Source organism: Myodes glareolus, chromosome 6, assembly GCF_982192425.1.
Source record: "Myodes glareolus chromosome 6, mMyoGla1.1, whole genome shotgun sequence".
Lineage (NCBI taxonomy): Eukaryota > Metazoa > Chordata > Mammalia > Rodentia > Cricetidae > Myodes > Myodes glareolus.
This window is the reverse complement of record NC_142031.1, coordinates 40,095,562-40,122,848: the sequence shown is the minus strand read 5'-3', so window position 1 is coordinate 40,122,848 and position 27,287 is coordinate 40,095,562. Positions and strand designations below refer to the sequence as shown.

Here is a 27,287-nt window from a genome sequence, read left to right as displayed (position 1 = left end):
ATGCAGCCAGTCAGCTGGTGTACTACTTGAATCTTACGGGCGGGATGGAAGTGAAGGCAGAGTAGAGACAGGCTGATGGGGGGAGAGCTCGACCTGATTAGATCTGTGAGTTTTATAAACGCTTATTCTGGCTGCGAGGATGCTGAGGTCAAATACAGTGATTATAGGCTTGTGGAGATGCTGAGGGCTCAACATCAGGAAGGAAGTCAGCCCTGGATAGCACCTTGGCTGCTCAGCTTAGCTGTCCCCTCCCATCTTGACCTCCAGAACACCAAATCACCCTTCGGTGTTGCCCAGACCAAAGCAGTAGGAAGTGTGTGGGTGGGCCGTCTCAGGAGAAGGTGTTTCCTAAGACAGGAACCCTTCAGGGGATTCATTTTCCTGATGCAGAGCACAGTCCCTGGAATTGATGTAAGTTTCCCATTACACAGCATGGGGAAAATGACGTCTCTTCTTTCTTCCCCTGTCTCTCTCCTCTCCAGGCTTATATTTGGCACCCTCTATCCTGCATATTATTCCTACAAGGCTGTGAAGTCCAAGGACATTAAAGAATATGTAAGTACAGTCTCGTCTGGGGTTGGCTGATGGGGTGAGTGGCTGAGTGTGAAGTCGTGGTAGAGGAAGTACCCTTTGGGATGGTTACTGGTGACAGGAAGGAACCCCTCGTCGCCCTTCTTCTCATGTGACTTCTTTGGGAGTCCTGTCCCCTTCCAAAACTGCCCCCTGTCTAGACCCTAAGTGTTGACGTGAGGGACGCAGAGAAGTATGAGTGAGAGGAAATGGCTTCTGGAACTGGAGGCCAGGTTCCCTGGCGACTTTCTCTCTCCCAGCCTGGGTTTCCCCATCTGGGAAACGCTGCAGACCGCAGACCACTGTCTGGCACTGAGAGGTGCACAGGTCTGGGAAGCCAGCTGACCTGACTATTTCCTGGCTCTCCAGTTCTGACCCCCTTTCAGGCTGTCTTCCAGCACCTGCAATTTAACCTTGTTGACGATGAGATGCTCCCAGTCATCTCCCTTCGGCACCTTGCAGAGAGCTGAGCACATGGCAGTGGGATCACGAGGACTCCCTGGTTAGAGGATTGCGATCATTACTGTTGAGTGGTTTGGGTGCTGCATACATCATTTCTGGTGATCCCAGGCACCTCCTATTTAACCACCCGATTGACCAAGACAGTGTGGAATGAAGGATGCGACCACAATGTCCTTTCCCTTGTGGGGGACTAGCCCAGGTCAGAGTGCAAGGGATGTGGGTTTGGCCCTAAAGAGACCGGTTTACCAAGTCCTAGCTCTGAAATTTATTGGTACTAATTATATGCTAGACAAGTGGCTTACACCTCCAAGAGCCTCAGGTAATCTTCTAACCGGGTGGTGACAATCCCTCTTCCTCTTAGAAGATGTTACTTGACAAGTTTGGGGCCAGGAGGATGCATTGTTTAGAAGATGGCAATCATTAATGTTGGGTGCCCCCAGCATTACCCAGGTCATCCTGGGGTGTAGGTAAAAGATAATTCAAGACTGGAGAGATGGCTCAATAGTTAAGAATACTGCTGCTCTTACAAAGGACCGGGGTTCAGATCCCAGCACGCATTTGGGGAGGCTCATGACCTCCTCTGGCATTTGCACACACAAGAACACACACATACACACACACACACACACACACACACACGGGAAAAAGAAAAGTAAAATCTTAAAGAATTAATTCAGAGGTAGCTTGGAAGTCATCATTTTCATGGATTTCCCAAGAAATCTTTATGATGTACACCTCCAGATCAGCTGCAACCAAAGCTCAGCCCCCTTCCCCCAGTTTCCCAGAGCTGCTTGCTTCAGCTACTCCTCCCAGGGAGTCCAGAGCCGGTAACTTCTGGAGTTACTTCTTCAGTCTCCGGTATGTGTGAGGACGCTCCATGTGCACACTATAAATAGCAGGGAAGTTGCAAACACAGAGGCTCCTGGTTCTCAATTGACACAGCCCAGGCTAACGCAATAGGCAGCTTCTTCCAGCCCTGCCCCACCTGACCCCTTCCCACCTGTGGTGTTCAGCAGCTGTGCCAGGCAGGGAGGCCTTACTGTGGTCTCCGCAGTGCAAGGGCTGATCCTCTGCAAAGCAGGGGAGGGGAGATGCGGGGTGGCTGAGCGTGCTCCCAGCCAGCTGGGAGAGATCAAACCCTGGTAAATTGTTATGCGCTGACTAAACTCACAGGAGCCTGGTGAATGACCAGAGTGGTGATTCATTAATTTAGAGTGAAAACCAACCGACAAGCAGAACAGCTGTCTGGGTTGGCTGGCGCGTGCACACTGTCCCCCTGCGGGAAAGCTTGGGAGTTAGGATTCGAGGTTTCTGAGTAAAAATGGCATTGGGAGACAGGAGCTGGGCAGTACCAGGGGAGACCTGCCTCCCTCCTCTGTCCTCACATGTTCTCTCTCAATCTCTCTCTCTCTCTCTCTCTCTCTCTCTCTCTCTCTCTCTCACACACACACACACACACACACACAGAGAGAGAGAGAGAGAGAGAGAGAGAGAGAGAGATTTAAAAATTTTTAAAAAAAAATGAAAATACTTTGACCAAAAGCAACTTTGGGGAGGAAAGAATTTGGCTTATACTTCTAGGTCCCTGTCCATCATTGGCAGAACCCAGGGCAGGAACTCAAGTAGGAGCTTAAGGGTAGGCCTTCTTGCTGGTCATGCAGCAGTACCGCTAACCAAGAAATTCACTCACAGCCAAGGAAGTGCAGCAGAAAGCATGGAGAGTGCTGCTTTGATGGTGCGATTAGGCTCCTGCTCAGCGAACTCCCTTATCTAGTCCAGGACCACCAGCCTAGGGAATGGTGGTGCCCACGGTGGGCTGTGCCTCCTACATCAGTTAGCAGTCAAGACCATCGCCTCTGGACATTGCCACAGGCCAGTTTGATCTAGGGACTCTCTTGATGAAGACCAAATGATTCCCATCTGTGGCACCCATAACCCCATCTGTGCCGGAGGAAACCTGGGACTTTCCCGAGACTCCACCCTCTCCTCCCCTATCCAATTCCATTCGTTCCCATATCCACTTGGTGACAGTCCCCTTCATCCTTAGAACCATTGTCATCATCCAAACCAGGTCTCCCATCCTTCTCAGCCCCTCCTGAGATCTGCTTCCCACCATTTTCCCTGGGATGAGTCAATGGTCTCTTAAACTAACTTTCAAAAATACTTTTTTAGCCAGGCGGTAGTGGCGCATGCGTTTAATCCCAGCATTCGGGAGGGGCGAGGCAGACGAATCTCTGTGAGTTCGAGGTCAGCCTGGTCTACAAGAGCTAGTTTCAGGACAGGCTCCAAAGCTACAGAGAAACCCTGTCTCGAAACCCCCCCCAAGAAAAATTATTTATCATTTTTAAATTGGTTACATCTGAAATTATATTTATTGTCTATAATTTATAAAATACGTACAAAAAACATAGGTTATTGGATAATGAAAATTTATTTTATTTTATGTATATGGATGTTTTACCTCATGTCCATAAGTACAGGGCATAAAATCCCCTGGGACTTGAGATACAGAACGTTGTGAGCCACCGTGTTGTTGCTGGGAATTGAACCCAGGTCCTCTGGAAGGGCAGCTAGTACTCTTAATGGCTGAGCTATCTCTTTATCCCAGAATAATGCACAGACCCAACTTGGAAAAGTTCTCTCTCTCCTTTTTTTAAATTTATTTAACTTAGCTTATGTGCATTGGTGTGAAGGTGTCAGATCTCCTGAAACGGGAGTTACAGACAGTTGTGAGCTGCCATGTCGGTCCTGGGTCCCCTGGAAGAGCAGCCAGTGCTTTTAACCCCTGAGCCATCTCTCCAGCCCCTGGGAAGAATTCTCTTTTAAGGATGCGTGTGATTACAGATGGTAGGATGACCTTGCCATCTCAATATCCTTACTAACTCTGTCAGAGCCTTTTAGCTCTGTAGTGGTCCCCATCCCTGGGGAGCCGCGTTAATAGTGAGGGAGACCCTGTCTCAAAACTAGAACTGTTGGATTAATGTGTTAGCTAATATTAGACACAGTCATGGGCAGGAGTAAGTGAAAGTTCAGGGTACCCCAGAGACAAAATTGATTTGCATCCTTACGGGAAGAATATTGTCATTGAAATCAGTTTTCTTTAACTTACAAAGCTATAAAAAATAGCCAGGTCAGCCTGGTCTACAGAACTAGTTCCAGGACAGGCTCCAAAGCTACAGAGAAACCCTGTGTCAAAAAACAAACAAACAAACAAACAAACAAATAGCCAGTGTTGAGAAGTAAGCTACCTGAAGAACCAGGATAATTTGAAACCGTATGCTGGACACCTGGCATCCATAGGACACCCAGTCTTTTCTATTTTTTCCTATTACGTTATCTTTTTTTAAAAATTTCGTTTCTATACATATTTAAATCCCTGTTTGAAATCTTATTTTGGTTCTTTGCAGTTCAGGGTCCAGTCAGGAGCTTTGTTGTTTTTGCGGAAGGTTCTTGCTTTGTGGCCCAAGTTGACCCCAACCTCATGATCCTCATGAGAACCTCAAGTGCCGGGATTCTCAAGACTTTGAAAACAGCTCAGAGTGTCAATTCTGGGGTCTCCCTGCCTTGGCTTCCCTTCTCTGAGGTTCTCCCCTCTTGAACTTGCAGCCAGTCTGGCAGGCTCAGGCTCCTTCCCCAGCTCTCTGGGGCTTTGTCCTAAGGTATAGCTAACCTGGAATAAAGTCTAAGAGTCCTCCAAGGGTTTTGCTTGAAATCTTACTCTGTACAACACCCTGTTTGCTCCCAGCATGGGAGGTGTGTAGTAGAGCTGTACCTGAATTAGGGAAGTGTGGGGAGGGTGGCGACAGGCACCTCCGTGTTCACCACCTTCGGCTGGACAGCCATGGCCTTGTCTACCAAGTCTTTCTTTAACAGGTCAAATGGATGATGTATTGGATTATATTTGCCCTCTTCACCACAGCAGAGACGTTCACAGACATCTTCCTTTGCTGGTAAGTGCTCCAGGGGCTGGCACATTTCAGAGGGCATCTTTGTGGGTGGGGAGAGGTGGAAAGAACCTCGGCCTTCCCTTGGGCAGAGGAGCAGGACCAAAACTGGAATGTTAGCTGCAGCATTTTTAGTAAATTACTCCATAAAAGTTGTTCAAGTAAATTTCCGTGCTGGACTTCCTAAGAGCAGGTGCTGTGTGGGGCCCTAGGGACGTAGTAGCGATTGCATGGGCAGAGCCCCTCCGTGACCGGAGTTGGTGATGTACGCACATGCCAGAGAAGGAAAAGGTGATATACGGGAGTATGCAGTGAAGGGGATAAGCCTAAAAATAAACACTAATGCTGTACGCATGAGGTCCTGGGCTCGAGACCTAACACTGCAAGACAAAATAAGCGTGCGATCAAAATGCCACATTTCCTCCTGACCCCTGTGCTCTTTCATAACCACTGTTCATACTTGTGTGTCCTCATAAAACGTTTGTTGGTGCCAGGCGTGGTATTTTAATTGCAGGATTCTTGAGGCAGAGGCAGGTGGATCTTTCTGAGTTTGAAGCCATCTTGAACATAGTCGGTTCCAGGATAGCCAGAACTACATCAAGAAACTCTGTCTCCAAAAAACAAAAATGAAATTGTCGGTGTGTTAATAAATACACAGACAGTTTTTGTTTTTAAAATTTGATTGTTCCTTGTGTGTGTTTGTATGTATGTGCATGTTGCATATGATGAATACGTGGTACATGTGAGCACAAGCATGCCATGGTACACATGTGGGAGTCAGAGAACAACTTTGGAGCTGTCTCTTTCCAACTTTACATGTATTCATCAGCCTTGTACAGCAAGCCGCTTTACCCACTGAGCCATCTCGCTGGCCCAATGTTTGTTTTTTTTTTTTTTTATGGTAACTCTTTTGTCATTGGTTTTGGTTTTGGAGGTTAACCTTTTTGAGACGGTGTCTCGATGTAGCCTAGGCTAATCTTTTCCACTAAAACTTCCTCTTTCAGGTTCCTAAGTATGCTCCTTATAGTTTTGTTTTCTCTCTTTAAATAATAGTATGAGAAGTAACAGTTCTCAGCTTGCTTATTGAATTTATTTTGGAAATACTTTCATATGCACATAAGTATATCTACCTATTTTTCAGTGGCCACATAGAATTTCATGATCTAGATGAAATATAACTTACTTAATTAGTGTCATTTTGGAATGTTTGAAGATGTATTTTACTTTTAATTGTGTATAGGTCCACTTGCGTATGTGGGGGGAGGAGTAGTACATTTGAGTACAGGACCTGAGGAGGCCAGACATCTGATCCTCCGGAGCTGGAGTTACGGGGTGTTGAGAGGGGCCTAACAAGAGTGCCTGCTGGGAACCACACTGGAGTTCTCTGAGAGAGCAGTATGCACTCTTAACTACTGAGCCTTCTCTCCAGTCCCAATTAATGTCCTTTTGATGAACAACAAGTTGTTTGGCTTCTTTTGCTTATAAACAATACAGTTGCTAGACACACATCTTTTATCTCAGTACTTGGGAGGTAGAGGCAGGATCGAGTTCAAGATCAGCTTTGGCTACCTAGTGGGTTCAAGACCAGCCTAGGCTATATGAGACCTTGTCTTAGTTCTCTATCCCCGAAAGAAATTAATACAGCTATTTTTAGCAGTGGTGCAATTAAAACATTGTTTGCATTGATATGCAGCTTTCTCTCCAAGATGGTGAGTAACACAGAGTATCTTGTTCGTATTTAAGGAGGTTGGCAGGTGAAAAGTTTCTGTGTTCCAATAAGCCTCTCCGCTGATGCAATAATCCAAATCAGACCAAATCAAACCAAATTAGAAAAGGCCCAGGTTTAATGGATACCAGCGCTTCTGTTTGGCCTTCCAGGCCCTCAGAGAGGAGATGGGGAAGGAAGACCAGAAAACCATGAGTTTGTTCTCTGGGGGCAGTTTAAATACCCTGTGGGAGTGGTCTTGAGCATCTTTGGGGAGGGAGTCATCATTTGGCGGGCTTTCTCAGGGGTGAAGTCTGGACTGAGGCAACTCTGAGGGAAGGGGGCTTGGAATGGAACTTCCACCCAAACATTCCAGACTCTTTGGATATATGGGTGCCAGGGACTGAGGTGAAGAAGCTTCCACCCAAAAAGCAGTTATTTCCATTCTGGAGAAGAGAAAGCTTTTTACTCCGAAAGAGCCAGTATTAACTATGTTCCCCACCGTACAGCGTCATAGGCCCAGTGTCAGACCTGGACAGCAAATCTCTGAGTTCCATTTTGAGTCATTGGCAGTAATTATTTTAGAACATAGCTCTGCAGTCTTTCTTTTAAAGGAGCCATGTGCCGGCCATTGCAGGAGTCTGAATTTCTTTTCTTTTTGTGTGGTGAGACATGTAAGTTTGATCTTGCACACAGTGGTTATTCTACCACTTCTACAAGTTAGAAGTTGGGGTTGAGCAAACCAAATTCCCTGCTCAGAACCTCCCAAGGCCAGGGTCAAGGTGTGGAACAGCTGTGCTCTGTCCGAAGGCTCTGGGAACGATTCCCGCTTACATTCACTCAGGTTGTGAGCTGCATTTTATCTGTTGTGTTTGTAGGACCACGGGCTCTGTTTTCTTAATGTGCACAGCTCCCTTCCTCAAGCTCACAATGCTATCTTGATCCTTCTCAGGCATCAGATCGTGTCTCCTGCTTCCAACAGAAGGTCTGTGTGTTGACTATGTAACGTGTAATTAGATAGGCTCACCCCAATAATCCAGCTGTCTCCCCGCCTTAAAATTAGCTTTGAGTAACCTTACATCTGTAAGCACCTTATATGACTAAGGAGAAGAAGGTCATGGGCAAAATCCTGCTCTAAAGTGGGAATATATGTGGTACCTGGTATGTCTGGAGTGTTTGTACGGGCAGGGGAGAATTCCTGCCTTTCTGCTTGTCAGCTGGAGGCCTCACCTGTTCCTCCTTGGCCCTCTTAGCTGGTGGTGTCTAGGAGTTTATGGATGGAAAGTGAGGGTCCCTTGCCCTGCTCCTGGAGGCCTCAGCTCTGCAGAGAAGGGCTCTCCTGGAATAGGCCCCTCACTGCATTCATCCCTTCTGTTTACCATCCTTCCCAGGGCACTTTCCTCCTCACAGTCTTCCTCCCTCCCTCCCTCCCTCTCTCTCTCTCTCCTCTTCTCCCCTCTCCTCTCTTTGCCTCTCTTCTCCCCTCTTCCTCGCTCCTTGATGGAAGCAGCAATTCAGTGGTCACAGAAGAGATAGGATGATGATTTGCTTCACAACTCGTGGAGGCAATTTCATCTTATCCTTTTTAAATTATAAAATAATGTATGTGCATGGCAAAGTAAAATTGAAACAATACATTGAAAATTAAGTACAGGGGCCGAGGATGTGGTTTGCAGAGCATTTGCTTAGCCTATGTAAGGCCTGAGGCTCAGTCCCAGCACCACCAAAGGAAGACAGACAGGAAGGGGAGGGAGGCAGAGAAGAAAGGAAGAATGGAAAGCTAAGGTCCACTGCTAGGAGGACTCCTCAGGGGTTGGTTTTCAACATATGATAGTTGGGGTATTATCAAACACAGCAAGGAAAACTTGGGGGAGGGGTGAACAACAAAAGGAAATTGGGGTGTACTAATGGCCTTGTGCCCCACGAGGACTTTGTCCACACTTCTGCTGTATTGTGTGGCATTGCTGTGGTCTCACCCTTTTGTCTTGGCTCTCTCCTGGGCAAGGACGAGTCTATTGTCTAGCTGTCTCTGTCAAATTGACACAGCTTCAGAGTCCTCAGAGGGGAAAGCACAGGTTGAGGAATTGGCCCGTGGGCGTATCAGTGGGGTATTTGGGATAGCTAACTGGTGTAGGAAAACTCAACCCAGAGGGCAGCACACCCCTCACCAGGAGCTCCTGGGCTAGATAGTAAAGGCAGCTGAACAGGAGCCTGTGAGGGAGCAAGTGAGTTCCTGCCCTGACTTTGTTCTGTGATGAACTGCAAAGCGTAAGGCAGACAAACCCTTCCCTCCCGTAAGTCGCGTTGATCAGGAAGGGAGTGACTAGAACACCTGTCCTGCTTTGCATAGCCTTTCAGCTCACAGCTTTGAAGAAGGATTTTCTCAGTGGAGTGAATACATGTATAAATGAGCAAATGGGTCCACCAGTCAGTCAATCAACAAACAGATATCTCAGGACAAATGACTCTTAGTGCAAGTGCGGTGATTGTCAATAATAGGATAAAGTCTTGATTTTTTTTTTTGATTTTGCTATCAAGAAAACACTCAACAAGGGACAAGCAGGAGCTCCCTTCTCAATCCGAGGAAACACTAAAGGAAGACCCCAGACTCAAACAGTATGCAAGAACAAAGAGGGTCTATTATACCGTCATGCATGTGGGGTCACATGGGGTCGTTCACCTGTGCAAATGGGCAGTGACCTCAGAGGGATGTGTAGGCTGCTTTTAAGTATAGTTAAGGGGCATTTCAGGGCCAGCTATATAATTAGTTTAAACAAGCAGCAGTTACACTAGCAGATTTCTAATTGGCTGAGGTTTAATCTTATCACTTCTGGTCACATCTTCACAAGCTGGGGCTTGACTGGGAAGGGGGCTGCTGGGTGTATCCTTGAGATACTGGGAGGCTAATTTAGGCCCTCTGTGTTTGCTCTTTCCCTCCACCCTGAATGTAAGGGCCTTGTAGATAAATGGCCCTTTGTTGGGAAAGACACCTGTGTGTCCTTCTCAGCGCCCTGGACCCTAACTTCAGTTGTGAACGTGGCAGAGTTTAACCCCTTCACCTGGAGATGAAGCTGAGCTTTCAGTCAGGAACTTCACAAGCAGAGTTTTGTTGAGAAGGAAATGCAGGCTGGGAATGAGGAAGTGGAACCAGGACTGGGGCAGTTCTGGGACAAACAGAGAGACTGGATTTCCTTTCGTGGGCACCATTTGTAGAGGTAGATTAAGGTCTGTTCAGTCTTCCTTACCCACAGCAAAGCTTTAGGAGTTGGTTTCAGCCTGTAAGCATCCGGTCCTGGAGGAGCAGGCGGTCCCTTATCTCTGGAGTTGTTGCATTCCTACACCAGCTTCCCACCATACTTCAGGGCCCTAGTCCAGCGATAAGGATGGGCTGCCCTGGGCTAGAACATGCGGGAGACAGGGAGAGTGGGAGAGGCCACACGTGTTAATGCTTTTCACGTTGATTGTCGCTGGAATGTGCTCTATTCTGACAGAGGAGGCCCAAGGGATGAACTAAAAAGTGTGGAGACAGAAAAAAAAATATGGTTGTTTTTAAAGATATTCTTATAAATATATTTGTGTGTGTGTGTGTGTGAGAGAGAGAGAGAGAGAGAGAGAAAGAGAGAGAGAGAGAGAATGCGTGCGTATACATTCATTACAGGCATATGTGGGTCCTCAGAGGACTGAAGGTGTCAAAATCCCCAGAGATGAAGGTATAGGCAGTTGTGAGCCTCCCAGTATCAGTGCTGGGAGCCAAATGCCCATCCTTTGGGCAGCGAGTGCTCTTAAGCACAGGATGTCTCTCCAGCCTTCTTCCAGGAGGGTTTTAAAAGCTGCATCAGCATGGGTGGGATATGCCAGAAAGATTCTAAAGAACAAGCGATCTGTAACAAATGGTTCAGAGAATCAAGATAGTCTGAGCAGTCCTGAGGGGCCCCTGGGAGAGTCGGATAGGCATATGCATTCCTCAGACCCTAACCATGTAGCCTAGGACAGAGGCTCTTAGTTGGCTGTAGTGAGAATGCCGTTTCTCCATCTATATGGAGTTGCCTGCTGTCTACAAAGTGCACACAGATAATTCACTCCCGAGCCCCCATGCCATTGCGCATTTGTATGTGTATTCAAAGAACCACACACAGGAAGGTGTGCTGGAAGCTTGGCTTGTAACAGACAAAGGTTGTCATCAATCCCTTTGCCTGGAAGATGCTTGCACCCCTATAGAAAGCCATGAAGAGGACCGAAGCTTTCCATGTTCTGGTATGAGACAGTCCCCAGTGTATACTGTTGATTCTGTGCAGATTAGAGAAAGCAAGGTGTTGAAGGAAGTGTAGAGATGCTGCCAGGCGACCAATGCCACCACCAGACAGCTAAAGGAATCACAGGTTCCTATGTGATTGAACAGGACTAACTCCTAGTCCAAGATGTGCAAGAAACTGATGAAGAAAAAGTCTAGAGGACGTGGTGGGAAGGAGACTCTCCTGTATACGCTTACATTCTTTAGCGTTTCTTAACTGTGTGCATGCATGACCTACTTTTAAAAATATCTTTTACATAATACCAGAAGAGCTGCAGTGTGACGGCTGCCCTTGGGACTGTCTGTCTGAGCTTGCTGGATTCAGTTGCCTTCCCCTTGGGCTGGCAAATAATTTGTTTTCAAAACAAAAGTTCCTCCGTTATTAATCACCCGTGTGTTTCACTCTGGGGGACTCAATCACACCTCCCCTCTCTTAGCCCCAGTCTTCTGTGGCTGTGAAAGATGAAACAGCTTTGCCAGGAAAGAGCCCTCCCCACCCCCACCCCAGTTGCTGGGAGAACATTCAGGAAGAGCCTACTGGAGGCAGAAAGCAGACAGGCTTTGGTGAGGTGGAACTGCTGATGGGGAGGGAGGGTGGGGAGCATATGCCTTTGAAAAGGCTCTGACATGGCTTGCTAGGGATTGCTTTTATTTTCAGCTCCTTCATCTGGAAAAGATGCCTGGGAAAGACTTATTTTTTGATCCCTCAGACTAGCATAAGAGGCCTCCTCGCCCACTGCATCTTGTTTTTAGGATGCCTGAGGTTCCTTTTAAGGAGATGTGGTCCAACTTGGGAACCTGAAAATGACTGATAGGAAGGGAGATATTTATTCAACTCATAGATCCCTAGAAACAGGAAGTGCGGCTTACCACACCACACCATACAAGGCCACAAGGGGAGGTGCCAGGATGGTTCTGGAGGCAGAGGGTAGGAACAGTGGCTCTCACTGTGGGCACAGTTCCATGGGAAGGAATGCACTAGGAAGGTGAGTGGGTTTGGGGTTGTTATTGCCAATGGTTCTGAGATACAGGTGCATCTCTGGCTCTGGGTCCTGCTCCTAGGGAAATGCCAGCAAGTGCAGAGTGGCTCAGAGTATAAGATCCTGCAGACTCTGGACTACTGGCCTGTGTGCGTAGCTATAGGACTCTGAGCAAAAGCCTTTCCTCCCTCACTAGCCCACTCTCACTCCCAGCAGTGATTTCCCTTTCTTAAAGACTGTCTCTGTTTCTTCTTTTACAAAAACAGGAATGGAGGATGGCATGGTGATTTGTACCTGGGACAGGCAGATGTCTGTGAGTTCTAGGCTAGCTTAGTCTCCATAATAAGTTCTAGGCTACGGGAACTACAAGTGAGACCCTGTCTTTAAATGCAATAAAAAGGCATTGGGGAGGGTGCTAGAGAAATGGCTCCGTGGTTAAGAGTGTTTGCTGCTCTTGCAGAGGACTGGAGTTAGGGTCTCAGCATTCATATTGGTGGATCATGACAGCCTGTAACTCTAGCTTCTGGGGGAATCTGGTACCCTCTTCTGGACTCCATGGTCACTGCACTTACATGCATAAACTCACGCTTACACACATGCATACACAAAATTTTAAAATAAAATATTAGAAAAAAGTAAAGTTCAGAAAGAACCTTATGCTGGGGAGGGCATTCTTGGCCAGCTCTAAGAACTGGCTTGCTCTGGTAAGGACACTTCCCCCAGGGTCAACAAAGCCTCAGGATGTCACAGTGTCAGAATACAGAAAATCAAAACTCGTGGTAATCGACCTCTGAGCGCCACAATATGATGGTCCAGGTTATTCACAGCCCCAGGTAGAGACTGAGGTGGTGGGGTTGAAATATGGGTCAAACCCTACTTACTACATGGTCCCACTGGTCTGCATCCACTTGAGGGGGCTTGGATTTTCCATTTTTTAAAAAAACTTGCTGTAGAGTAACAGAGACCCACTATGACCAACTATGACTCTTGTCTCAGGTTGATATTATTTTATCAGTCAGTCTCTAGCTATTTTATTAGGCAATCCTAAATTCAAGGACGTCGGGTCCTCTCCTTTCCTCTTCTCATACCTCCATCCTCTTTCTCTGTTTGTTGGTGTTTCTGAAGGTGTGTGAGTGTGTGTGTGTGTGTGCGCGCATGCGTGTATATATTTGGAAGTGTTTCTAAAGCACTGGTGTTTCTAAGGATGCACATCATGTGTGCCTCATGTATTTGTAGGCCAGAAAAGAGCTTCTGGTGTGGTTCCTCTGATCCATCTACATTTTTTCTGAGACTGGGTCTCCATGCCTGTGGCTCATCCTTGAGGAGGCTAAAATGTCCTAGGGATTTGCCTGTCTCTGCCTCTCCAGCACCAGGGTTGCAAGTACATGTGACTACATCTGGCCTTTTCTTTCTGTGTGGGTTCTGTGGATCACACTCGCAAAGCAAGCCTTCTCCTGACTTCACTGCTGCCTCAGCCAAGATGCCAAAATCTTGTCTCTTTCTGGAAGTTCCGAGATGGCAGGGATCTGGGCCACTCCCCTTCTACCGCCAAGTTAAGCTGGCATGGATAAGTGGAGGGGGAGTGTTTGTGGGACACATGAATGAATGGGCTCGCGGGTGTGTAGGAGGCCAGGATCGTGTGTTACTTCATACCCCACACTCTTCTTTCTTTTGGCACACACAAGAAAAGATTACGATCTCTGTGCCTGCCTTTGAGTTGAATAGAGTAAGTCAGATTCTCCTGCTTGGTAGGAGGCGGGCTCCCCTCTCTGTCTCTATTGAGACAAGAAAGGGAGGTACCTGGCCAGTGTGGAGACCCTGCTAGCTTCACCCTGCTGTAACTCCCCTGATCTCTGTGTCTCCTGGCCATACATAATGAAGGATGAGTAATGACATGCCCAGATACAATCTTGACCTTCTGAGCCCACAGCTGCAGCTGGATCCACATGCAAACCGCAGTGAGCAATCGCCCTGCAGTTTCTGCTGCCAGCTGCTGTCAGGCAGAGCCATGCTGCAATTGCTGGAGGGAACCTGCCTTCCTGTTCTTCTTGGGAAACAGAAACAAAACAAAACATGAATTGGCTTTCAGGGAGAGGTCTTGGGTGTGTAGATGTGCATGTGGGTGCACATGCCTTCCACAGGTGGAGGATGAGGAACCTCTTCTGTGTAAGGTGGGAGGCACCCATGCCATCCATGGCCCTTTCCACGCGGGCCTCAGGCGGTGCTTCTGAGAATGGAATGAAAAGTGTATTTTTCTTGTCTTTCCAGGTTCCCATTCTATTATGAACTAAAAATAGCATTTGTAGCCTGGCTGCTCTCTCCCTATACAAAAGGATCCAGCCTCCTGTACAGGAAGTTTGTTCATCCCACACTGTCTTCAAAAGAAAAGGTAATTGACACTACTTCTAGCAAGCAAAAAATAAATCAAAGTTCTGTGTAGAAAGAACTGTTCTGTTACAGGAGACCCCTTGTGGTTCCTCTTTACTTCAGCAGGTAAGCTGTTTCCTTTAACAGCTACACACACACACACACACACACACACACACACACACACATCCTCTCTCTTTCACTTATTGTATGTGGGCACGTACATGCCGTGGCACACAGGAAGATCAGAGGACAACTTGCATGGAGACCAATGGTTCTCTCCTTCCACCATAAGTATCCTAAGAACTGGACTCAGGTTGTAAGGCTTGGCAAGTACCTCTGTCTGCTGAGCCTTCTTATCAGTCCATCTCTCTCTCTCTCTCTCTCTCTCTCTCTCTCTCTCTCTCTTTTGAGATAGGGTCTCATTCTGTAGCCTAGACTATCTCTGAATTCACAATATAGCTCATGATTCTCCTGCCTTAGCCCCCCATGTGCTGGGTTAGGGCTTGCACCACTGTCCTCAGTCCTCATGCCTTTTTTAAAAGCACTTTAGTAGCAGGGCATGATGTTGAATGCCTTTAATCCCAGCACTCAGGAAGCAGAGGTAGATGGATCTCTGCGAGTTTGAGGCCAGCCCACTCTACAAAATGAGTTCCAGGCCAGACAAGGCTAAACAGTCCCCTCCCCAATTATTTTTCAAATTGTACTTTTGTTATTCTAATTGTAAGTATCCATGGAGTACTGCATGATAATCTTATACATGCATTTAATTGTGCTGATCAAATCAAGGTAGTGTTACTCTCTCCTTATACATCTCTAAAAAAATTATTAGTATGTAGTAATTGAACATATTTATGAGGTACAGTGCGATATTTCAGCATTTGTTCAATGTGTGCTGAGCAAATCGGGGTAATTAGTTCTTTCTCGCTTTCATTTTGTCTGTGAAGCCTCCACCTCCTCTGTCTCTCTTCCCGCTCACTGTGAACTCCTGTCACTCCGCGGTTTCAGAACACTGGCGCTCATTACTTCTGTCCGTAGTGCTGCCCAGCTTCCCGTGTCCCTTGTCTCCTCTCCTTCTCTTGAACTCTGCGTCCAAACTCACTATTTTAGCATCCACACAGGAAAGAAAACATGGCGCTTGTACTTCTGGGTCTGGCTAATTTCACTTTACTCGGCATCCTCCCCTGTGGCCCATTTTCCTTAGAAAGATTATCTTTCTGTATTATAGCTGAGTAATTTTCCATTATGGATATATACCATGTTTCCTCATTTATCCAACGATGAGCATATGGATTAATTTCATATCTTACTACTATCAGGACTACAGCAATATCTGATTGGTTCAATCTACAGTTACCTCAGCAGATGCAGGAAAAAGCATTTGATAGAATTCAGTATTCCTTGGGCTGGAGAGATGCTCAGCAGTTAAGAGCACTTGTTGTTCTTCCAGAGGACCTGAGGTTTTCCCATCACTCACATGGTAGCTTCCAACCATCTGTAATTCCAGCTCCAGGGGATCTGACATCCTCTTCCGACCTCTGCAGGCACCACACACGCTTGTGATGTTTACACATACGTGCAGGCAGAACACTTACACGCAAAAAGATAAAACAGATAAATCTAAAAATAAAAACAGAACTCAATATTCTCAACAAAGCTATCAAAATTCCATACAGAAGGAGTATACATGAAACCTATAAACATATAAACCTATACATATAAACCTCATGTATGACAACTCACTGCCAGTATTATATCTGATTGGGGAGAAGTTTTCAGTTTTGTGTTTATGTCTCAGATAAGACAAGTATGTATCCACCTACACTATTCCTCTTCTTATAGTATTGGAAAGTCTCTCCGTAGAGCAGTAAGGCAGGATAAATAAAAAAAAGACATACGTACAGGAAGAGAAGTCTACCACTTCTGCTTACATATAATCTGATTCTATATATAGAAAAACCTAAGGATTCCACAAAAAGACTAAACTGGCAAATGAATTCACTAAAGTCAAATAATTAAAAAATATACCAAGGTATCATCTCAGTACCACTGGGGCTGGAAAGTTGGTTCCATCAGTGAAGTGTTTGCTGTGCAAGTGTGAGGACCTGAGTTCTCACCCCGCCCACCCACAGGACAAGACCGGCTTGGAGTGCCTGCCCGTAACCCAGCCCTGGTGGCTGGGGGAGGCATGGAGACAGATAGATCCCTGGAAATCCCTGTGTGGAAGTCTAGCCACATCAGTGAGTTCAGTGAAGACTCTGTCTCAAAAAATGGAAGGTAGAGGGGTAGAGATATGGTTTCCATTGTGTGCACATATGTACACACACATGCATAAATAAGTGAACACACACCACACACACACACACACACCACGGTCAGTAACAGTCCTTCTTTATTATGGTACTAAAGATTGAGCCCAGGGACTCATGAATGCTAGGCAAATGTTCTGCCAATGGCCTATGTCCCCAGCCCATCAGTCACATCCTTAACACACCAATGACAATACTGTTGACAAGGATGTCTGAAAGTACTCGTTTTGTTTAAAAAGTGTGTGTTTGCACATGTTTGAACATAATGGCTGGGCACACTGACTCACACCTGTAATCCTCACTCTCAAGAGGCAAAGGCAGGAAGATTACAAGTTTGAGGCCTGCCTGAGCTACATAGTGAGATCCTGTCTCAAAAAAGTGGTGAAATTATATAAAGATGTTATTTATCTTTATTGATAAAACAGTTGCATAATTTTTAAAAAATAAAAAAGATTAATAATTTAACTCCTCCCAAATCACATGCCTCTAGTTCCAGTGCTCAGAAGGAAGGAGCAGGTGAGTTTTCCTGACACAAGAGTAGTCTACACAGGGAGTCCCAGGCCAGCCAGGAGCAAGCAGCTCTTCTCTCAAAAAGCAAATCAATTAATTAACTATCCAAACTTAACCTTTATTTTTTATTTTTTTAAAAAATTTATTGATTTTTATTGAGTTCTACATTTTTCTCTGCTCTCTTCCCTGACTCTCCCCTCCCCTTCAACCCTCTCCCATGTTCCCCACGCTCCCAATTTACTCAGGGTATCTTGTCTTTTTCTACTTCCCATGTACATTAGGTTCATGTATGTTTCTCTTAGGGTCCTCATTATTGTCTAGGTTCTCTGGGATTGTGAATTGTAGGCTGGTTTTCTTTGCTTTATGTTTAAAAACCACCTATGAGTGAGTCCATGTGGTAATTGTCTTTCTGCGTCTGGGTTACCTCACTCAAAATGATGTTTTCTAGCTCCATCCATTTGCCTGCAAACTTCAAAAAACTGTCATTTTTTTCTGCTGTGTAGTACTCCGTTGTGTAAAGGTACCACATTTTCCTTATCCATTCTTTGGTCGAGGGGCATTTAGGTTGTTTCCAGGTTCTGGCTATGACAAACAAAGCTGCTATGAGCATAGTTGAGCACATGCCCTTGTGAGCATCCTTTGGATATATACCCAAAAGTGGTATTACTGGGTCTTGAGGAAGGTTGTTTCCTAATTTTCTGAGAAATCACCACACTGACATCCACAGGGGCTGTACCAGCTTGCATTCCCACCAGCAATGCAAAAGTGTTCCCTTTTCCCCACAACCTCTCCAGCATAAGTTGTCATCAGTTCAACCTTCATTTTATTTTTTTTTCTTAAAAAAAGCATGCTTAGCCCCTGTCATTCTGCAAATAAGATCTCTGAACATGCTGTTTACCATTTTATATAGACTCTCTTCTCATAGTTGTCAAAACTGAGCTGGGAACAATGGCTCACACTGTAGTCCCAGAGCTTTGCAAGAATAAGGAAGGAAAGTCTGTTGAGCTAAGGAGTCCAAGACTAGTGCAGTCAACATAAGAAGATCCCATCTCAGAAACAAACAAACAGAAAACTGAACATAGAGGACTGGGAAGATAGGTCAGCTGATGCATGCTTGCCCAGCATGCACAAAGCCCAGAGCCTATCTTCAGTACTGTCTAAAGTCAGGCAGGGTGGCACACACCTGTAATCCCAGCACTCAGAAGGTTCAAAAGTTCAGAGGTCATCCTAAACTACGTAGTGCCTTCCAGGCCAGCCTGAGTTACTCGAGATCCCATCTCTAAATCAATCAATCAATCTTAATATAAATAAAATATTTGTATTCAAGAAGATGGCTCAGCCAGGCAGTAGTGGCACACACCTTGAATCCTAGCACTTTGGAGGCAGAGGCAGGCAGATCTCTCTGTAAGTTAGAGGCCAGCCTGGTCTACAGAGTGAGTTCCAGGATAGGCTCCAAAGCTACAACACAGAGAAACCCTGTCTTGGAAAAACAAAAAGGTAGAAGATGACTCAGTTCTTTGCAAGTATGAGGACCTGTGTTCATATCCCCAGAGCATGTAAAAGACTGGCATGGTATGTGCCTGTAACCCCAGCACTGGGGGGTGGGGAGGGGTAGTAAACACAGGTGGATGCCAGGAGCTCAGTGTCAGCTACTCTAGCCAACATGGTGGGCTCCAGGTCCAATGAGAGATCTACTCTAGCCAACGTGGTGGGCTCCAGGTTCAATGAGAGATCTACTCTAGCCAACGTGGTGGGCTCCAGGTCCAATGAGAGATCTACTCTAGCCAGCATGGTGGGCTCCAGGTCCAATGAGAGATCTACTCTAGCCAACGTGGTGGGCTCCAGGTTCAATGAGAGATCTACTCTAGCCAACGTGGTGGGCTCCAGGTCCAATGAGAGATCTAGTCTAGCCAACGTGGTGGGCTCCAGGTCCAATGAGAGATCTAGTCTAGCCAACGTGGTGGGCTCCAGGTCCAATGAGAGATCTACTCTAGCCAACATGGTGGGCTCCAGGTCCAATGAGAGATCTAGTCTAGCCAACGTGGTGGGCTCCAGGTCCAATGAGAGATCTAGTCTAGTCAACGTGGTGGGCTCCAGGTCCAATGAGAGATCTAGTCTAGTCAACGTGGTGGGCTCCAGGTCCAATGAGAGATCTACTCTAGCCAACATGGTGGGCTCCAGGTCCAATGAGAGATCTAGTCTAGCCAACGTGGTGGGCTCCAGGTCCAATGAGAGATCTACTCTAGCCAACGTGGTGGGCTCCAGGTCCAATGAGAGATCTAGTCTAGACAACGTGGTAGGCTCCAGGTCCAATGAGAGATCTAGTCTAGCCAACGTGGTGGGCTCCAAGTCCAATGAGAGATCTAGTCTAGCCAACGTGGTGGGCTCCAGGTTCAATGAGAGATCTTGTCTCAAAGACAAAGGTATAGAAGGCCAGTTAAATTGTCCACAGGATAAATACCCTGGCCATCAAATCTAACAATCTTGAGTTTGAGCTCCAAAACCCAGGCGGGAGAGAGGTTGTATTCTGACCCACCACTTCCACACATGCACAAAGTAAATGACTGTAGATTTAACATCTTTATTGAAGTAGAGAGCAATAGAGGGAGATACCCAATGTGCATGCATGGGTGCACACATCTCCCCTCCCTAACACGCAAACAGCACACACACTAGGTAAATAAATGAATAGGAATGAATCTCAAGCAAAGACTTACTTATATTCTGTAATAGTAAACACTGACTGTAGTTCATATCTGCATGGTCTTTCTAATGGCCCACAGTGAGAGAAACTGTTTCCTTCTACTAGATATTGAGATTATTCCAATTTTCTTCCTGTTACATCGAGTTTGTTCAGTTCCTTCTTATATCTTGAAATGAATTCCCAAGAGTAGGATTACTGGGCTAAATGATTCTAACAGTGTTTAATTCATTAATTACATCATTTTCTAACAATTGTGTAGTAGGAGTCTGTCATATCTTGGATGTGAAATATCCCCTATAGTCTCCCGTGTTTGAGGAGCTGGTCGCGGCTGGCAGTGCTGTTATGGGAGGCTGTGGAATCTTTTGGACATGGGGTGTAAGGGGCAAATGTAGGTTGTGGGACAGGAATTCAAGTTTCTATCTGCCTCTGGTTCTGGTACGCTGAGATCTCTGGTTCCTCATTGTGCCATGTAAGAAACAGCTGTCACGTGTTCTTGTACTGTGACCTTGCACAGTCCTGTCACTGTGTCCTGCCCACCACGATGGACTGTACCATCTCAAACCATCAGAAAAAATAATCCTTCCTTCTTCGAGTTGAGTCGTTTCTGTCAAGCACCGAGAAAATGGCCAAACACAAAGTTCTGGTATGTCAGTGTCTGCAGTTTCTGACGTTCAGTGCTTTGGACTTCCTGTACAGGAAGGCTTGGGGGAGAGGCCAATTAATTGAGCATCTGTAGACAGCCCTGAACATCCCCTTTGGAAGCCCACAGCTCCTCCTGTCTCAGAAAGGTGGGGTTAGAGAACTGGATCCCTCCTGACTTGGCTGTCAGTCCCTCTTCTCTCCTTTCCTGAATACTGTCTTCCTTGACGCTGTCTCCTGTGGAGTGGAGGAAATGCGGTGTGTCTTCAGACCTGCCAAGCATCACTCCCCTAGTCTTCTAGATCACAGAGGCTGGGACCTCCTGGGGAGGCCGTGAACAGGGACCACAGCTGGGGTGCTGACACCCGCCCCCACCCCAAACAAAGGAAACTTCACTAACTAGCGAGCAGAGCACCAAACAAGACTGATGGCACACACCTTACTGAGCTTTGAAATGAGCCGCAGTGCCTGCCAAACACCCACTTTCTCAGAACAACGAAAAGCACAAAACAAAGATAACCAGAATACACTAGAGGTGATCCAGAATCAAGCTAAACTAGCATACTGTCGTTGGCTTTGGTTGGGAGACCCCAGAATGGTTTACCGCCTTGCCTTTCCCTGGCTGTGTGACAGCAGACGACTTCAAGTCCTTTTATTTCAGCATCTGTTAAAATCTCCTTTATCCACAAAATGAATGCCTGTTTTTTTCCATATCCACTTTCTCCTATCAGTACACACATGAGGCAATCAGGCAAATTTCCCATCGCCTTTCTTGAGGATGAAGAGGATGCTGGAGGCTGTCACATGTGATAGCCAAGACGCTTGCCTTGTTAGCCCTCACCATGTACCACAAGGGAAACACCATCGTTATTGTCCTTTTCCAGAAAAGCAAACTGTGTAGAGGAGCTGGAGGGATGGCTCAGCAGTAAAGGGCACTGCCTGCTTCTAGCACTCAGGTGGTGCCTCACAGCCATCTGTAACTATAGGAACCCGACATCCTTTGACCTCCACAGGTACTGCATGCTCATGGTATGCACATGTACACGGAGGCAAAACTCTCATATATATGAAATAAATCCCCCCCAAAATAGAAAAACAAACCCTGAGTTTTGCCACCGACTAGCTGAGGTCTGAGACCAAAGCTTTGTTTGTGGCATTCTGTTATGCCGGATTCTGTCGGTCTGTCTTGTTGAACAGCTTCTCAGGGAAAGGCAGGATTTCTGCATCCCTGGAACTTAGAGGAACTTTAGAGACAACTCAGGGCCTTGCTGGGTCAGTGAGTTGCTCTGTTTTTACTTACTCAGAATTCTCTTTGCACTTGGCCATAACTAGCCTGTCTTTCTCCATCCTCCATCTATGAACACATTTTCAAAGTATCCATGACATCACAGGCCAGTGAGAGCCAGCTATCAGGCGAGCTGCCAAGCCCATACTTGGGAAGAGAGGTTGAGAAGGGGTGTATTTGAGCTTGTCAGTTCAGTGTGCCTCTGCTTCTCCTCTGACAGGAAATTGATGACTGCCTGGTCCAAGCAAAAGATCGAAGTTACGACGCCCTTGTGCACTTCGGGAAGAGGGGCTTGAACGTGGCAGCCACAGCAGCTGTGATGGCTGCTTCTAAGGTACAGTACCATGCGGGGTCTGACTACCAGGGCTGCTCCACACCCTAGGCCCCTTGGTTGCCTCTGCCTGTCACCTGTGTGAATTGCACAGGATAGGCTAAAGACCAGTTGGCACCCCTTTATCTTTATATTCGAAGGTCCCTTTAAAAACATGCTGGGGAGCTGGGTGGTAGCTGAGCAAGTCTTTAATCCCAACGCTTGGGAGGCAGAGGCAGGCAGATCTCTGTGAGTTCAAGGCCAGCCTGGTCTACAGAGTGAGTTTCAGGACAGTCAAGGTTACATAGGAAAACCCTGACTCAAAAAAAAAAAAAACCAACAAAAAACCAAAAACTATGATAGCGAAAAGATGGTGAATTTTGCCTCCAGAGCATTCTCCCTTCTTCCATATATATGCAAATGCACATACACACATACATACATACATGATATGTAACAGCAAGAGTTTCCCAGAGCCCATGAAGCTCCCTGTGGATCACAGGTGACAAACCCCCAACCTGGGCTGGAGAGATGCTCAGCACTTGGGAGCACATGCTACTCTTGCAGAGGACCCAAGTTTCGGTCCCAGAAGTCAGGTGGCTCACAGTTGCCACATCTCCAGCTCCAGGAGGAGCGTGGATGCTTTCTTCAGGCCTCAGTGGTCATATGTGGATCCACACACAGACGTGCACATAATTAAAAATAAAATGAATCTTGGGGGAAAGAAAAGTACTCTAACCAACCTGAAGCTGAGGTGTGAGAGGCTCCTCCAGCCAATCACCCTGTCTGAGGGACGTCCAGATGCTCGAGAGCTCTCCTCAGGGAACGACGCCTTGTCAGTTCCTTCCATGGTTTGAGTGGCAAAAGATTTCCTCTCTCTGTCCAGTGGTTTTAAATGAGAAAAATGTCCTGCTTTGTGGAAGCCTTGCTTTTTCTCACTAACTATAAATATCTAGGGAGAGAAAACCCATCTTCTCCTCCAAAAATAATGCCCTCTATTTTTTGAAGCAGATATGTGCTTTTAAAAGTAATAATAAAATCCAAAACTTCAGTCAGACAGAGTTCTCCATCAGTGGTTTCCATAGCGACAGTGGACAGCACCCAACTGTGTCGGAGGATGACTCACTCGCTATGGGTCCAGATCTGGCTTTCATGCCTGAACCACCTAGGAGGCTTTGATTTTAAGCAGTGCTGAATCAGAACCTCAGGCAGTAAGCCTGCTGGGCCCATGGATCTCTGTTCTTAATAAGGTCCCCAGATGATTTTAAGCATTCAGCTTTGGATAGGTCACTGCCTGGAGTCCCATCCAGAGTAGAAAACATGGGTAACTGAGGTTAAAACAGTTTATTTCTGTATTTTTCCTGTGGTGCAAATGTAATACCTTAGAACATTAACCTTGAAGATGAGAAGAGCTGTGGGAGTGGAGGGTCGTGGTGTGTGTGTGTGTGTGTGTGTGTGTGTGTGTGTGTGTCCCTATGTGGACCAAGACATCATTGTACAGCGTGCATCTATGCCACAGTGGAACTGCAAATTCCTCTACCAGGTTATGTGACCAAGGAATTGGTCCCCAACCCTTCTGATGCTCTTTCGTCCATTTTTCCATGGTTCCCTGGATACTAAGAGCTATGCATGGAAGAAGAAAGGTCTTTTGGGTACATTATGGGTCAGTGAGTAAGAGCACCTCTTCCCGAGGACCCAGGTTCAGTTCCCAGTACCCACACCACAGCTCAGAAGATTTTGGGACTCCAGTCCCAAGGAATCCAATGCCCTATTCCGGCCTCAGAGGCCCAGTGTGCTCATGGCGCACAGACATACGTGTAGGCAAAACATCCATACGATAAGCATTTTAAAATTAAAACAATATTGGGCTCTGAGCAACCTTCCTTAGTAAAATTAATACCTGTGGAGGATGCTTTATCTTCATGAAGTATGGACATCTTTATAAGTCTAGGTCACTGAGGTGTTCAGTGGTCAAGGCTTTTGTTGCTAAGCTTATGATGATCCTGAAACCCATATAGTAGAACGAAGGAACCAACTGTTGAAAGTTGACCTCTGACCTCTGCATGTGTGCCAAGCATGTGCATGTGGACACACACACACAAACAAATGCAAAAATGTTTTGAGCTTCATAAACCATATCATTATGAAAATATAATTTCTTATTTCTATATAGTGCTGTTATTTTTATCTTGAAACTAGAAAAACTAAAATAAAAAAGTCAGACATGGGAACTTTCTGTTTGCTGATTATCCCTGTCCATACCATTTTCTCCAAAACTTGGCTTTCTGTCCCCATGGCCTTGCTGACTTTTTTCCTCTATTTCCTATTTCATAGCCCATGGTTCCATGCTGAAGGAAGACAGTTCCAATTCTTTAAAAGTCTAGAATTGATAATCTCTCTTTTTTAAAAACTATTCTCTTGAAAGTCAGTTGTCCAGAGAGCTCATTCTCACATTAACGGAAGGCCCCAGTGAGAAGAAAGAACTGAACCAAAGTTCTGCAATCAGGAGGCGTTCAGAACACCTTACTCCCATTGAAACTTGCCCGCTGCACTAGGTCCCATCTACCTGTTCCTTCTTAGACTTACTAGACAAACTTTTCTTTTTAACTCCTCATTTGACTTGAAAAACAAAGTTGCTTTAGTTCCCCTGAAGATGTGTCCTTGGGACAGCCCTAATTACCAGCCCTGCTATTAAAGTCAGCCATTGAAGAGAAATGCCCTAAGACAGACTTTCATTCTGTGAATTAGAGATTGTCCTGCAGGTAATTTTCAATGTGTTGGGGTGGAGGTGTCGTTGGCACTCATGTGCTTGTGTGTTGCTCCTCCTCCGTACAGGAGCCCCATTTTTTAAATTAGATTATTAACTTCTTTACTTATAAACTTATTTTAAATTACATGTATATATTTGTATGTAGGTAGGTATTTGCACATAAATGGTGTTGCCCACAAAGGCCAAAGGTGTATGATTTCCTGCTGGAGTTCCAGGAGGCTGTGAGCCACTTGGCATGAGTTCTGGAAGCTGGACTCAGATCCTCTGCAGGAGGAGTCTGCGCTACTTAACCACAGAGCCATCTTTTCTGCCCATAGATTGCTGGTTTCTTGAGCCACGGGACTGTGCCTTCCTTCTTTCCTTCATTTTTCCTTTAGAAAATAACCAGAAGGGGCTGCAGAGATGGCTCAGCAGGTAAGGGCGCTGACTGCTCTTCCAGAGGACCCAGGTCAATTTCCAGCACCCACATGGCAGCTCACAACCATCTATATATAATAACTCCCAGGGCATCTGGTGCCCTCTTCTGGCATCTGCCTCTGGCATCTGTAGACACAGCATAGGCATGGTACACAGACTATATACAGTCAGATGAGTATATATAAATTAAAAATAAAATCTCAAGAAGAAGAGTTAAATAATAGAAACAAAAATGTTTAGTTTTATAGTTAATTGGCATGCTGGTCTTGGTGGCACACAAGTTTAGTCCCAGCACTTAGGATGCAGAGGCAGGTGGATCTCTGTGAGTTCAATCCCAGCCTGGTCTACATAGTAAGTTCCAAAACAGCCTGGGCTACTTAGTGATCCTGTATTGAAAAACACAAACAAAAATCTTTAGTTGATGTGAAATCTACACCACCCTTTTCATTCCTCCAGCCCCATTATGTCCAGTACAATGTCACTTGCCACATTGGGTCTTATTTCAATATAAATTACTTGAAATGAAGTGGTCCTGGAATTGAGATCCTTGGCTGGCCAGTGGCTGGCACAGGCACAGCATATTTCCATCATGGGGAAGACACTATTGGGCAGCTGCCTCGAGCCCTCTGAACATCCTTGGGTTCTCGTTGGTCGTGTTTCGCTCTTTCACCTGCAGCTACTCCGGCTTTGGCGGGATGCTCCCCTCTTGTGCTCACCAATGGGAGCTCTTGCCTACAGCAGCACCCATGCAACGGCTCCTGTTCCTTCGTCCTTTCCCTGGGCAGCCCGGTTTCCACACCACGAATGCCATCTGCTCTCTTGACTTGCTACTAGAAACTCACACTTTGCCTGCAGTTGTGATCTGTGACCACGGGTTAGTCAAGTTTTGGCCACAGTCCACTCTCTGAATAGATGGGCGCCCTTCACTGGGAAATAAAATTATGTTTTCTCATTCATTTGTTTTATTCCCAGTCAATCTTAAAAAGAATAGTACTCAGAGTTTCTCTGTCTAGAATGATGAGAAAATGGTCCTGTAGGTGTAACACAAGAAGGAATGGAAAGAGAAAGATGGGACTGGGAGCTGGGACCACAGCTGGGCTGCACAAGCCTCAACAGGAAGGGGGAAGAGCAGTCAGCCGCTTGGATGGCTACTGCAGTGGTCCGTGTGAGAAGGGCAGAGAGAGGGGAAGGAGGAAGGATGCTGCAAGGTTAGGATTTGAGGAGTGGAAAGGGGTGAGCTTCAGAAATGACTGGAATTTGTTACCTAGGTGCCAGAGAGCATTCAGTGAATGGGGACTGGAGAAAGATCTCTGAAGGATGCACAGGGCAGGCAGAATTTTCAGCTGAGACAACTTTCTAGAGAGCTCAGGGTCCCAAGGGTCCTGAACCTGTTTCCTGGGGAGGCCCAATTTGGATGACCTGTTACAGGAATCTGGCTTACCAGGCAGTTTGGTTTTGCCTGTTATTTCTCATTTAAGGGTACTTCTCAAAACAGAGCTCAGGAAGTGGATCTTACTCCAGACATCCCTGTTCCCAGCTGCAAAATGAAAATAAAAACGGGAGAGAAATACACTGGGATATTAGAGCTGCCCTCAGCATAGTCCACAAACTGTTTCTAGAAGGTTCTCCCTATCCTACTGTCCTTTGTTGCTTTTCACGCACTACTCCAGAACCTTCAGTAGAGAACTTAGTTCTGTCCTCCGCCCTTCCCTCCTGTGTGAGGCCTCCATCAGACCAGCCATGTTGTCCTTCCACCCAGACCGCTGCATGCTATGTCAACTTGGCCATGCGGTCTCTTGTACAAATTTCTGTCTTGATGCCCCAGTCTGACTGAGGTCCTTGGAAGCAGGAGCCACTTCACACCAGCGTCCGTTCCTCTTCAGGACTTCGTGGAGTTTTGTCAGTATTCCCAGCGTTGTTGTGTGTGAACAGAGCAATGCAAGAGCTGAGCAGTGAGTGAGCGAAGGAGAAAAGAAATGAGGATCACATGACTTCTTCAATCTCTGCTGGCCTGTGCCCATGGC

The 27,287-nt window shown here is 46.3% G+C and overlaps 1 protein-coding gene across 2 annotated transcripts in view; it reads left to right on the top strand.

Moving 5' to 3' along the window:
• Positions 1-27,287, top strand: part of Reep1 (receptor accessory protein 1) — a 104,819-nt gene that overhangs the window by 55,333 nt on the left and 22,199 nt on the right. For both annotated transcript variants that reach the window (XM_085690707.2, XM_085690708.2), the window contains exons 2-5: positions 483-555; positions 4,906-4,982; positions 14,221-14,341; positions 21,987-22,100. In XM_085690707.2, coding sequence (XP_085546833.1) covers positions 483-555; positions 4,906-4,982; positions 14,221-14,341; positions 21,987-22,100 — 385 coding nt within the window. The remainder of the gene's footprint in view (positions 1-482; positions 556-4,905; positions 4,983-14,220; positions 14,342-21,986; positions 22,101-27,287) is intronic.